This window comes from Peromyscus eremicus, chromosome 13, assembly GCF_949786415.1.
Source record: "Peromyscus eremicus chromosome 13, PerEre_H2_v1, whole genome shotgun sequence".
NCBI lineage: Eukaryota > Metazoa > Chordata > Mammalia > Rodentia > Cricetidae > Peromyscus > Peromyscus eremicus.
In genome coordinates, this window is record NC_081429.1 from 63457126 (window position 1) to 63471931 (window position 14806).

At 40.3% G+C, this 14806-nt stretch overlaps 1 protein-coding gene across 1 annotated transcript in view; it reads right to left on the reverse strand.

Moving 5' to 3' along the window:
- Positions 1-11710, reverse strand: part of Ercc5 (ERCC excision repair 5, endonuclease) — a 43002-nt gene extending 31292 nt beyond the window's left edge. Inside the window, exons 1-4 of the mRNA XM_059278141.1 lie at positions 11242-11710; positions 4451-4626; positions 2363-2478; positions 1574-1660 (exon numbers count right to left, since the gene is read on the reverse strand). Of these exons, the coding sequence (XP_059134124.1) occupies positions 1574-1660; positions 2363-2478; positions 4451-4626; positions 11242-11329 (467 nt within the window). The 5' untranslated portion in view covers positions 11330-11710. The remainder of the gene's footprint in view (positions 1-1573; positions 1661-2362; positions 2479-4450; positions 4627-11241) is intronic.
- Between the last annotated feature and the right edge of the window lie 3096 nt (positions 11711-14806).

Genomic DNA, 14806 nt, shown 5'->3' on the forward strand with positions numbered 1-14806 from the left:
GGTGAGGGACACATGCAAGTAAGCAATTGACTATGAACTCCTAACTCCCTCCACAAGGAAAAAGAAGGTTGCTAAGGTAAGTTAAGGAGTAAGACACCTAAAAAACTTTGGACAGTAGGGTGGTTTGAATAAGATTAACCCTCACAGGCTCATACGTTTGAACACTTGGTACCTAGTTGGTGGAACTATTTGGGAAGGATTAGGAGGTGTGGCCTTGTGGGAGGAAGCATGTCACAAGATTCAGGCTTTGAGCCTCAAATCCTCCCACCATTTCTAGCACTCTCTACGCTGTCCACTTAGGGTTCCATGTAATACTACTCTTTCAGCATACTGAGAGTCAGTTACTACGTTGTGAGTTCCAGATGTGAGTTCTCAGATGTTTCTGCTGCCATGCCTTCACTCTGCAACAACAGACCCTAACCCTCTGGAACCATAAGCCCAATTATACAGTTTTTTTTAATCAGTTGCCTTGGTCAGGATGTTTTTATTACAGCAATAGAAAAGGAACTAATACAGACAGTCATGGAAGCTTTCCAGAATCCCCTACAATTACATTGGTGGATTTGCATACACATACACACACACACACACACACACACACACGATTCAAATGCAGGATATAAAGGAAGTACAGGCCAGGAAGTGTTCTAGGTACATGAAGTTCTACAGTCATCTGGAAACAAAGAAAGGAAAATCTGCCCATGACAGTGAAGAAACAGGGGATAAGGTTGGAGAAGAGTGATTAAAAGGCTGAAAGTTTATCCTGAAGAAATGACGAAATAGGCCAGGCCTAGAATCCCAGCACTACATGAGGCTATAGCAGGAAGATTATAAGTTCAAGGTCAGTCTGAACTACAGAGCAATGTTCCAGGCCAGATTAAGATACATACTGAGAATCTGTCATTTTAAAAAAATGCAGAAAAAATATATTATGAGGTTTTGTAAAAAAGAAAATGACAATATCAAAATTTGGCCCTTAAATAGATTGTAGAGGACAAAGCAGACTGTGCTGGGAGTGGGTAGTTGAGGCAAAAGCATGAGAATCAACGATGAGACAGAAGTAAGTCTGGGTGCTACTGAGATTTCTGGAAGAGGAGGCAGTGATGCCAACAATGCAGACAAAGAAATGGGATACTGACAGTTAAAGGTTTAAGCAATGCGTAGGAGTAGAGTAAGGGGAAGAGGTCAGGACAGGGCGTGGAATAACCAAAAGTTTATACAAAAATTCATATGAAAACCCAGTACTTCGTAAGTTAGTTTAAATATATATTATTTTTTAAAAAGGAGTTTGAACACAGATATTCTGCATAGATATACACTGATCCTAGAAGATGGAGATAATAAATGAAACTCTCAGTGCCAGGTATGTGATAACTCCCTATAAATTATTGGTCAAGGAAGCCCCGACATTTCCTCAATGCTGAGATGACAGGCATTTGCTGCCAGTTGCCTACCTTTTTATGTGGGTGTGACAGACAGAATTCGGGTTCTCATACTTGAGGGGCAAGCCCTTGACTAACTGAGCCACCGCCCCAGCCCCTGAAGTGATGCTCCTTAGTAGACGAACATTTACCTGTGCTTTTCTTCCTCTTGTAAAGGTGGCAAAACATAGATGTCATCCTTTCTCTGAACTTGAGTAAGACTGGGTAGAGCTTCATTTCTGAAAAGCACATATAGCTTTTAACAAAATCTTACGAAATGCATTTTTTTTTTTTTTTTTTTTTTTTTTTTTTTTGGTTTTTCGAGACAGGGTTTCTCTGTGTAGCTTTGGTGCTATCCTGGATCTTGCTCTGTAGACCAGGCTGGCCTCCAACTCCCAGAGATCCTCCTGGCTCTGCCTCCCAAATGCTGGGATTAAAGGCGTGTGCCACCACTGCCCGACACAAAATGCATTTTTAGTCAATCATCTCCTCCCATGGGTTGCACAAATCCTGTTCAAGGGCAGTGGTTGCCTCTTCTTTATCTGGCTGTCTTCTCCGGCCTGCATCTCCCCAAAGCTATGGTTGTCACAAATAAGAACCATGTGGAGGGAAAGGGGAACTCGCTAGGGCTCCTCAGAGCCTTTGCTACAGCCTCAGCTACAAATCAGGACACGGTCTATCAAAGTAAAAAGTCAGGCTGCAGTGAACCCCACAGTAGAGCACCTGCCCAGCACATGTGAGGCCCTGTGTTCCATTCCCTGCAACTCTTTAAAAAAGCAAACCAGTAAACTAGTTAATTAAAAGAGGAAGCAATATGATAGCTTTACTCTCACATTAGCCACAATTCCACACCCCCAAGTCTGATTCTATCCACTCACACCTCTCCTGACTCTTCCTATTAAAAGAGACAAGGAGGAGTGTCCACAGCACAGTGCTCTTGCCTTTTCCTTCTGAAGGCAGTTTGCAGAGCCTGTCTCTTCAGAAAGGTTTTCAGAAGCTTCTCTGTGGTTCTTCTAGAGTCAATGGATGCAGAATCCTTCTTCTGCCTTCTCTTTGCCTGTTAAAATGAAGCATGTAGGATTTCACCTCAGGTGCTGGTCTACTAAAACATTTCCTCATCTGAATTTAGGGACAACAGCTGTTCTAGTTCTTCCTCCTCACTGCTGTCAATAAGCATCTTCAGGTTCTGTGTTGCACAGGACACACAGAGCATTTGCCTAAAGATCACCTATATAGCATATCTGGGAACTTATTAGCTTATTGTCAGTTCCTTGTAAATAAACTTCAATACCACCAAGAATCTGAAACTTTATATAAACTGTTACAAAATTGATTTGATACTATTTCAAATAATGTATTACTTGTAATGTACCTCTGTCCCTCCAAATTCAACACTATGTTAGAAGTCCTTAGCACATACAGAAAGATATTCTAATAAATGTCAAGCTGTGTAGACAATTTTGCTGAGACAGTGCTGCCTTGAAGAAGGCATTCTAGAAGACAGCCCAGACCAATGTAGTTTTGTTGGTGTTATTCTGAAAGTAGGTTGTTTGTTTGTTTGTTTGCTTATCTGTTGTGTTTCCCTGTCACCAAGGACACTCGATCGCACTCTCAAGGAGGGAATCTCTTGAGTAGGGGCTCCACAAAGAGGAATAGTAGACCAGCCAGACAAACTGTGGACCACCTAAACAGATACTCTAAAGAAACTATTTTAAGAATTGTAGTTTCAGTTAATAGGTAAATTTGATCATTACATATATAATAGACTCTCGTAAGTTTTTTAAAGGACAAACTGTTACAAGTCTGGAGTAGTGTTGCATACCTTTAATCCTATCACTCAGGAGGCAAAGTCAAGTCTCTCTGAGTTCAAGGCAAGCCTGATTATATATATGGAGTTCCAGGCCAGCTGGGGCTACATAGAGAGACCTTGTCTCAAAAAAAAAAAAAAAAAAAAAAAAAAAAAAAAAAAAGAGAAAAAACACAAAAACAAACACACAAAATTGTTGAAGATAAATTTTTAAAAACAATTGAAATTAAATTGATTACATGTCAAAACTGCTCATTGAAAACATACATACGCTGGGCGGTGGTGGCACATGCCTTTAATCCCAGCACTTGGGAGGCAGAGCCAGGTGGATCTCTGTGTGTTGGAGGCCAGCCTGGTCTACAAGCAAGATCCAGGACAGGCACCAAAACTACACAGAGAAACCCTGTCTCAAAATACCAAAAAAACAAAAAAAGAAAAGAAAAGAAAAAAAAAGAAAACATACATACAAACTGGGCAGTGGTGGCACACACTTTTAAGGCCTAGCAGAAGCAAATGGATCTCTGAGTTCAAGGACAGCCTGGTCTACAGAATGAGTTCTAGAACAGACAGGGCTACACAGAGAACCCCTGTCTCGGAAAACCAAACAAACAAAAAACAACAAGTTGCTGTGGGATGTTCTGTATGGCAAATGTGTTGCTAATTAGTCAATAAATAAAACACTGATTGGCCATTGGCTAGGCAGGAAGTGTAGGCGGGACAAGGAGGAGAATAAAGCTGGGAAGTGGAAGGCTGAGTAAGAGAGACACTGCCAGCCACCACGATGACAAACAGCATGTGAAGATGCCGGTAAGCCACGAGCCATGTGGCAAGGTATAGATTTATAGAAATGGATTAATTTAAGATATTAGAACAGATAGCAAGAAGCCTGCCACGGCCATACAGTTTGTAACCAATATAAGTCTCTGTGTTTACTTGGTTGGGTCTGAGAGGCTGTGGGACTGGCAGGCAAGAGAGATTTGTCCTGACTGTGGGCCAGGCAGGAAAACTCTAGCTACAACAGGTAGCCTTATACAGAGTGAACAGGGTGTTACAGTTAGGAATAGATATGCATAAATGCATACAATAATAATTAAGGGGAAAAAGGAGGCCATAAATTTGAAGGCAATTAGAGAGGAATATATAAGAGGGTTTCAAAGGAGGAAGGGGAAGCAAAAAATTGCTAATGGTGTCTAATGAGAAAATAAAGTAAGATGATACTTACCAAGGTCTGTTTCTTTAGCAGTGGGGCATCTCCATCAAATACAAAAATAGGGCGAACACGAAAAAACAAGAGTTTGCAGAGCCGGTGGAACAATGTGAGAAGATGAGCATTTTCTATCATATTCCCATGGCGATCTCGGACTCCTTTAAGTGCTTGGTTTAGCCAAATGCTAATATCTGGGAGAGCCAGTAAAGGAAAACAGTTTGAGATTTCCAATTTCATCCTTAAAATTTCAATATCCAGGGCTGGAGAGATGGATCAGTGGTTAGGAGCACTGGCTGTTCTTCCAGAGGATCCGGGTTCAAGTCCTAGCACCTACATGGCAGCTCATAACTGTCTATAACTCAAGTTCTGGGGATCTGACACCCTCACACAAACAACATACAAACTGGCAAAATACCAATGCACATAAAATTAAAAAAAGAAAAAAGAAAGAAACCCTGTCTCGAAACCTCCCCTCCCACCAAAAAAAAATTAAAATTTCAATATCCAAGACATGATTCCAACAAACAGAGAACATTAAACATACATCACCACTTGTGTGATGTTGAAAGACACCTGGCCATGATGGAATCTACCCAAAGTCAGCTAGACTTTCTTTTGCTCTTTACTACTTTCCACACACTGAACATTAAAATCACAGGCAGAGCCACCCCTCAAAGTCTAATAGTGAAGACAGCTTCTTTAGATGCCCAATTCAAATTTAACGTTTCACATGAGTGTAGCTGGAGTTTTCTCTCCGGGTCCCGCCAAGCCCCGGCAGTCCGACAGCCCACTTATAAAATAAACACACAGACGCTTATATTATTTACAAACTGTATGGTCGTGGCAGGCTTCTTGCTAACTGTTCTTATATCATAAATTAACCCATTTCTATTAATCTATAAGTTGCCACGTGGTTTGTGGCTTACCGGTATCTTAACATCTGCTTCTCATCGTGGTAGCTGGCAGCGTCTCTCTCCTCAGCCTTCCACTTCCCAGAATTCTCTTCTCTGCTTGTCCCACCTATACTTCCTGCCTGGCTACTGGCCAATCAGTGTTTCATTTATTAACCAATCAGAGCAACACATTTGGCATACAGAACATCCCACAATACACACACACACACACACACACACACACACACACACACACACGCATGAAGGGAAGCATGAGAGGGAAGGATGGGTAGACAGTGGGAAAAGGGACATGGAAGGGTAATTATGAACAAAGTACAATGATATACATGTATGAATATGTCAAAGAAACCTACTATTTTGAATACTAACTAAAAACAAAAATTTTAAAAAGGATTTTACAATGAAAATGTCTTTTTTGAAAAGAAAGTCCTCCTACTAAGCCTGGAGATAGAGCACAGTACTTACATAGTATGCACAAAGCCCTGGCTTCAGTTATGAACACTGCTACAACAAACAAGCTAAGCAAGTGTAGCAACACACAACTGTAATCCCACGACTCAGGAGGAGTAGTAGACTAGACTACAGAACAAGTAAGGTTCTGTCTAAAAACAAAACAAAATGAACAAAAAGCTAATGTTCTACAAAGAATGTTAGCAAACTATCCCAAGTTTCGGGAGGACAACTTGAAAATTCATAGAAAAAAAAAAAGTTAAAACTTGTATTGTCTTAAGAATTCCATTTTCATACATTTATGTAACAAGTATCTAGATTATTTTCTTATTCATAAAAACTCAGAAGTCAGATAGTAGGGTATGAACCTGGTAGATTCAAAAGGTGATGGAGAAAAGCCCATCTGACCCTCCTTTCTGCTTTTCCAAAATCCAAAATAAGTCCTTGAAACTCCTAAGCCCCTCCTCCTTTCTCCCTGTAACCCTCTCAGCCAAAAAACTCTTATGGTTTATTCTGGTTGGCTGAGCATTGACTCTGTCCTCTGAATCAAGATTCAGTTTATTGGCAGTTTTGGGGGGACAGAGCAAACAAATATCCCGCAACACGTTTATCCTGAAGAAATCATCATGGATTTACAATAAGATATAAGAATGCTTGAATATAACAATAAAAATAAGAAAGGTTTGAAAGGTTTGCCATGGGTCAGTGCTTAAAACTCACTACAATAGGCTGAGTTCCTGTTCCTAGGATAGCATGTTCTTACAAAGAGGTTCAAAACATGTCTAATGATTAAAAATAATTATAAAACATTACTTGAGGAAAGTTAGTAGGTTATAAAAACTAAACAGTGTAATTCTCTTTATAATCCAAGTAGTATGTCAAATGCAGAAAAACTGACCAGACACCAACCATATTAAGGACAGCTATCTCTGTTAAAACAAGTCATTATGTTTTCTTCTTATAGTTTTCTCACTTTCTGAACCTTTTTTAAAGATGACTTTTTTTTTCAATGTACTTTGCATTTATTCCTAAGCATGAACCAGCATCCTGCAGGATTTCTTGCTCTTTGCCAGTTCCTATAATTCACCATTAGAGAGCTTTTCTGCCATGATCTTTCCTTCCCTCCAATATGCACCACTTCCAGAGGCTACCTCAAACAACCCACTACACCCTGCACATGAGTCTCCAAGACTAAAGCAGCACTCTGTCCTAGAAAACCTGGCTGAAATCTACCTGACTGCTTGAAGTCATTTCAAATTCAAATTCAAATGCCATGCCTTCTCCACTGAGCCCCACCTCAGTGAATCATTGTTTCATGTGGGCCTGAGTTCTGGGTATCAGTTCTTGTATCCTCCTCATCCAACCAGTATCAGACCCTACCAGTACTACCTTGCAGGCACATCCAACCTTTAATATTGCACCCCTATGTTATTATCTACGAAGTTCATGCCTAAGACCTGTGTAATCAAGTTACCAAAAAAAAAAAAAAAAACCACAAAGCACTTTCAAAATGTTTTAAATAATTTTAACATTTTGTGTTTGGCCATACTTCATACTTATCAGCTATTATAGGTACATGTGGCCTATAGGCTGCAAGTTTGCTATACCTGCAAGTACACTGAGGTTTGCCAATAAATCTTTTAACAAGAGCCTTTTGATGTTTCAAAATCTATAAATGTTCTGGCCTGTGCCCATCTCTGTCACATTTTAGACTATTATACTCCTAACATTAGAAACCACTCAGCTCCTTCCTACCATCTAACTACATCTACTTCTCCCATGCCAACCTCACTGTGTCCTACTGAGTCTCAAACTATGTGACATTTTTCTGGCCTCAATTAACACTTCCAGATATACACCTCTAAGAGATGAATTATTATATGCCAGAAATATGGGCATCTAACATTGAGCAAAAGTTTGTACCTTATGGAGTATACCGTCCAGTAGGGGGAACACCAAGCCTATGGGCAACCTTGTTTGTGTAAACTGCTTCTGTTCACAATATACTCCCTCCATAAGGTCTAACATATTGGAGTGTGCATTATTTTTTAAAAATTGGACATTTTAAAATTAATGTACATTGTCTATCATTCACTACCACCAAAGTTACTAATAAAATTTATGTACTAGGGCAATATGCCATTGTCTTAATTTGGGTTTCTACTACTGTGATAAAACACTATGACCAAAAGCAAGTTGGGGAGGAAAGGCTATATTTGGCTTATGCTTCCACTTCACAGTCCATCACTGAGGGAAGTCAGGGCAGCAACTGAAACAGGGTAGGAACCTGGAGGGAAGAGCTGATGCAGAGGCCACGAAAGGGTCTGCTTACTGACTTGTTCCTCATGGCTTGCTCAACCTGCAACCCAAGACCACCAACCCAGGGGCGGTACCTACCCCACAATAGGCTGGGTCCTCCCCCATTAATCTCTAATTAAGGAAATGCTCTTCAGTCTTGTCTGATCTTTTTCTTTGGGGGGAAGGGGAGTTCAGACAGGGTTTCTCTGTATAGCCCTGGCTCTCCTGGAACTCACTCTGTAGTCCAGGCTGGCTTTGAACTCAAAAGATCTGCCTGCCTCTGCCTCCCAAGTGCTAGAATTAAAGGTGTACACCACCACCACTGGCTAGTCTTGCATGATTTTATGGAGATATTTTCTCAATTGAAGTTTCCTCCACTCAGATGACTCTAGATGACTGCCATGCCAAGTTGACAAAAAAGAGTATTAGTATATTTATCTCTATATTCTAGAGTGCTCCTTTGTACCAAGCATATCCAAGACCCTAGAGACAGAAATCAAACAATACCTTTGTGAACAAGACAGATATACCCCCTTGTCTGAGGATGCACACATTCTAACAAGACAAAAGACAATAAAATAATTGGCACATTCATTAAGTGCCAAGAAATAATAGGAGAGAAGGGTGGCTCAGAATTTGGCACTTTAGTTACAAAAGACCCATCTCAAGAATAGGGATGGCATGAACAAAAGGTACAGGAAAAAACCTGGGGAGAAAAAGAGTAGCAAATACAAATGGCCTAGGGCAAATGTCACTTCTACATAATGTGGTGCGATGGGGGTGGAAGGTGATGTATGAGGTACAATATACACATCTAAGCAGTTTCCATAACTTGACTTAAGACCTTAGGAGACATGTAGAGAATCAACTTCAAAGAAAGTAGTTTTAACTAAGTTACAACAGCCCACATGAAAGGAGATGACAAGGATGGCATGTCTCGACATAAGTGATCAGGTCCCAGATACATCTTAAAGAGTTCCACATGTTCTGTATTTCTCTGGAGAACTGCCTCTGCTTGATCTGTTTCTGCTTGCCATACTGCCATACAGGGGTAAAGAAGTTTCTACACAGCACATCACTTTTGACTTTAAAATTGAGAAAACCCAATTTTGGAGTTAAAATAGCTCTTAACTCTCCTATCTATGAGTCTAGGACCTACAGCCTAAGAAAAGATTAAACCTCTTATTCCTGAAACACTAAATCACAATGGAGGTGATTCCTTTCCACATGTAAATTAGCTGTGGCTTACCACTTCTCATGGAAGGTTGAGAGTCCCAACATGAAATTCTTAGTGAAAAAACACATAAACTCAGACAGGCTGAAAGTATTTACACAATTTGATTTGTCAAACTTCAACACACATGGAACAAAATTAAATTCTCCAAGGGCTAGAACTTTAAGTCTGAAGCAAAGCCAAAAATTGCTTTAGAGTTGAAACTTAAAGACCCAATAACATTTGAAAACAAAAGGAAATTCTCCTTAGTCCTGAAGTGACTTAGTCCTAAGACTAAAGACTAAATTAATCCATATCAGTATATGTTCAGAGAGGGTATTAGCTCCCTAATACAAGTAATGCATTAACAGATAAGGTCTGTAATGGAAAAAAAATGAAGTTATTTCTTAATTTTTAACACAGACATAAACTGTTTAAATTAGACACACAGCTATCCATGTGGTCCAAAACATAATTTATTTGGAAAAGTATGAAATTACAAACCTGAGATAATCATGGATGAGTTCTTTATGAGCAAACAAAACAATGACACCAAAATTTCAGATATTAGAATTCTCATGATGAAATATAGAAAATTGCAGAAGTAATCAGATTATGACATGACACATATATGATTATATGCAGAATCTTTCTTAATTTTCTTTAGATAAATGACCCACTCTTTCAGAAAAGCTTAATAACCTCACAAAAATAACTTCACATCCTAAATGGGATTCAGTCATTTACAGGTAATCTACATAGCTTACTTTTTGTCTGACATACCTGAATGTTAGGATGCTGAACTTCCTAATTCTTTAGAGGCTGGAACAGAAAATAACCTAAATCCTTGGCGGTATTATCAGCAGTATGTTTTCTCAATGATGAGGATGGAACTCTGGTGCCTCACACATCCTAAGAAAGCGCTCTACCACTATAAGCTGAAACCCTTGATGAGAATTTAAGAATCTCCTCAATGCAAACTGTCCTTTCATTCACATATAATTCAGAAATCCTTAAACTGCAGTGATACCGAAAAACCACTAGAGTGCGACACAGTACATGTGCTCTACAAAGCTCTTCGGGTTACCCAACTTACTGTACCCTGGGTAAAAACTTGTAAAACTATTTTTTAAATTTTTGTCATTGGTGTACTTGACATAAAACGTTATCTTTCCAATATTACATGTTCTCCATTAATTATAAGCTGGGCACACAGTGAAGAATTGACTTATCAGATAAAGGCTTCTTTGCTATACTTTACAGAATGACTTGGCATGCCCCCTCTACACAGACACACAGACACACAGACACACACGCACACACACACGTACCCAGCAATTATTTACAAGTCTTTCCAGTTATCATTAAGAAAATGGTGTAAGTGCCTCTTTTACCTTCAGCTTCTGAAATAAAAGAGGCACTTGTAAAGGGGGTCATGGAACAAATGAAAACTTCAAAACTAGTATCACATTTTCAAAGTGGGAAAAAACAACAACAGAACTCCAGTGACACAAAACCAGCTAAACACACACAAAATCATTACAGGAGCTGAAGGAAACTAGTTCACTATACACATTTATTTTGTATTTCAAAAAACGAGTTAACGATGCAAAAAACGGGAGATCGGAATTCTCAACCTTGTTCTCTCCACGCTGACTTCCCACACAAAGTAACTTCTAAAACTGACAGCCCTATAGAGCCCGACGTTATTCCAGCTTTACCATTCAAATATCCTTATTCTCCAAGGCAACTGTGCACCTACTCTGCAGTGAGAATTGAAGCACAGGAGACACAAAGTGGTCCTAAAATGAGTAGAGCAGGGCTGCAAGCTGGATAGGCAGACACCCAAGTAACGCCCGACTCCGGGTCTCCCAGAAAGCCTAGCTATCCCGCAAAGGCCCGTCCCGCCTCTCGCGCCGCGTTAAGGATACCCACGGCCAACACCTTGCCCTCCAGCGACTCGGGGCTGACCCGGCGGCCGGAGCACTCCAGCAGCTTCCACAGCCCCTGGACTCCCATGGCGCAGGCGCGCTGGACTGGCCTCGCAGGCCCCTGGCTTCAAGTTAGACAAGGACGCGCCAGCCTCAAGCGGACCGTGCTGTTCCTCTCAAGCAGAGCCCACCTCTCTCCAGCCGGAACTCGCCGCGTCGCGGGCCGGGAAAAGAGAAACACCGCGCAGAGGCACTTCCGGCGAGGACCTGGCCTTCAAGAAGAAAAGCACAACTTAAACGGAGCGGAGGTGGGAGGAGCAGGGACTCTTCAGCCCAAGTGTTGGCACGTTTAAGAGAAGTGAGCAACGGCGCGGGCGACACAAGCAGGCAAACGTCCCTCCTGTTGAGCTTGATACCTCCCGAGGACCTGTAAAACCACACGAACTGAAACCTCTCGGCTTCCGTCTAAGTGAATACGAAAGTTGGCAGTACCGCATTGACGCGTGACGTATAAATCCTGCGCCAGAGCACTAAGGATGTCAATGAAGAGTTACAGCCAAGTGTTAGTTCAGTACTTCTGTTCTTTTGTCTGTTAGGCATAAAGATATTTGCACGTTGGCTTTCTTAGTGAAGTGAGATCCCCTTTGTGCGTTTTCACTTTCAGGTTCAACATTGTCCCTCCAGCTTTGCAGACTTGATGCTAAGTATTGGCTTACACTAGAAAAGAACAGAAAGATAAATGTTTCCTTGTTGTTTTTAAAGGTAAGTATTTGCACGACAACATGCAGTAACTAGGTGTAGGTACAACGCAGTGCTTACCATTGAATTACCTCCAGCACCTGAAACTTCTAATTCCACAGCTTGTGACCCCAAATGACTTTGGGCAGAGTAAGGCCGGTTCTGTCATCTATAAGCACGATTTTATGAATCAGAGATCATGTGTACAAAGTGCTTAGCACTTAGAATACAGTTACTTACATTTGATGTACAGTATTGAAATTACATTCAAACTCAGTAGTAATCTTGGTATGAAAGGACAGATAGCCAGTGTCATAAACATCTGGGAGACAGGTAGGGATAGCACAAGTTCAAAACCTACATAGGACTTGTCTTGTGCCCAAATCGCGACCCCCAGAGAGACCACCAAAGCCGAGCATGCCGGAATGCAAAAGCAAGGTTTAATTCTGCATATACAAGCCTAGGCAGGGACTTTGTCCAATACATCCAACGCAGTGGAGGCTGGAGGAAGTGCCCGCCTGTCCGCAAGCTCAGTTTTTAAAGGGTAAAATCACAATGTTACATCATTTAGGGGTGCTAGTACAGGTATAATTCTGATTGGCTCGCTTCTATGGGCTTTCTAGAAATCATGGCTTAATCTTACTTCTAAGGGAGTGGTTGCCCACCACCATTTCTCATTGGCTGCCCTCAGGTAGGGGCATGTCTGTGGTCAGTTACCCTGGAAACCAGGGAGAGGACATTCCATAGTCCGGCAGGCATTTCCTTGTGACTACCTTGTGACTCTGTACTTTTACACTTCCTGGTATCTGGAATCTGGACTGACTTGTTTCAGTAACTATTGGCCTATTCCTAGAAGGAGAAATCTTAAGCCTTAGTTTTGGGGTGAAAGCGTTTTGGTCTTATTTCTAAGATGGCTCATTTTGGTCTCACAGTCTAAGAAAAAAAGGGATAGATAGAAGCAGATAATTTCTTACAAGAACCATTTGCAGCAGAAGTCTTATCAGGAATCAGATATGTTAACAAAACATATCTATGTCCAAACAGATGGTTTGTAGTAGCCATATTTCCTTGGCTTGTCTCGGCTTATTTTCCACTGGACTTTTAGTATTTCCTAAATGTGTAAAGTTACGGATTTTTGCGTTTTGTATAATTGTATTCTACTGAGGGCAATATAATTGCCTGTTTAGTTTTTATCACCTCCAACAGTAGACTATAAATTTGCTGAAATCAGTATCAATCTTGATAACTTTTACACCCGTTACTTGTAGCACATAGCAGAGTTCATAAATGTTGCCTAAATGACCTCTTGAGTCTCCTGTCTGATGTTCTTCAGGGCATTTTGCATCCTGTGAAAAATATTTCTATTAGAGGTCAGGCAGATGTTAGTTCAGATCTTATCTGGACCATAGAATTACTATGTATTCAGGACAGAATTCATGTTGAATTCAAAACTCACATATTGAATACATAATTCCAAGTACTTCAAAATGTGCTTGTATCCAGAGTGATTTTTAGAAAGTGATTTTCTTAAACAATGAGGCCATTAGGGGCCAAAAGGGTACAGGAACCAGAACTTAGAAAAACCATTCCTGTGTCTAACACAGCCATGATTAATGATAGATCACAAACATGCAGGCATGTTTGAGTCCATGGATTTGATTCCTATCTCCCTACAGACATACACACAGAGACTATCAGTAGCTTCTAATCCAGTGTGACTGCTATCCCTATAAGAAGGAGTCAGAACACAAACTCCAAGAGTGCCACAAACAAAGGCCATATGAGGACCAAAGGGGTGAACACCTACAAGTCTAAGAGACAAGAAACCAAACTTGCCAAGACCCTGTCTTGATCTACAGAACTGTGAGGAAAGAAACTTGTTTTTAAGAAATCCAGTTTCTGGTAATTTATTATGACAATTCTGGCAAATCCAGATTCTCTATAACCCTCGGGAAGTTGCTTCACCAGTGAGAGCCTCCTTTTTAACTGGCACATGTCAGTACCACCAACTTCTTGGGGGTAGTTCTGAGTTTTTATATGAAACACCTAATAAGTGATGGCATTAAAATTGGGGGTATTATTATTATTACTATTTTATTAAGTGGAAGACTGGCAGAGTAGAAATGCTAAGAGTGAAACTGGATTAAATAATATTAGATCTTGGAACAGTTGCCTGAACTCATCCCATGTCTGGAACAAAGCAATGTGGAAAACAGGAAAAGTTTATTTCTTGCATACTGATCATATGCTTTATAAAAACACTGACACGTCACCACTTAAAACTTTAGCTTACACATTTAGAAGTTACATATCTGGAACAAAGCAACGTGGGAAACATTATGGTTGCTACACCAGCTTGATGTGATGGGATATAGCACTGTAACTGGTGTAGTAGTGGATAGAGGAATAGTTACTAGGTTTTAATTTTTGAAAGCTGGATAAGAACAAAGAGCCAGTGTGCCCATTTGAGTATTAGGCATGCTTTGAAAGCCAGAGGAATACATTTTGAATATGAAATGCTTTTGAAAGAATAGCAGCCAAGGAGTGTATATTTGACATAAGAGGTATTTGCTCTTTTCAAGGTCTAATGGGCTCTAAAGTACTCAATTAAAACATTTTCAAAATAATAATTTTAACAAACACTTAATATAGCTTTCCTATCATCCAACCACTATTCTAAATACTATACATAGTAGCATATTTGTTCTCAAAAAACACTATCAAAGAGGACATAATCTCACAAGTGAGACAATAGCAATTTCAGAGCCAATCATTATCCTTCATTAGAAGACCTATGAAGATTCCTAAGGGTTGACTAAGAAATCAG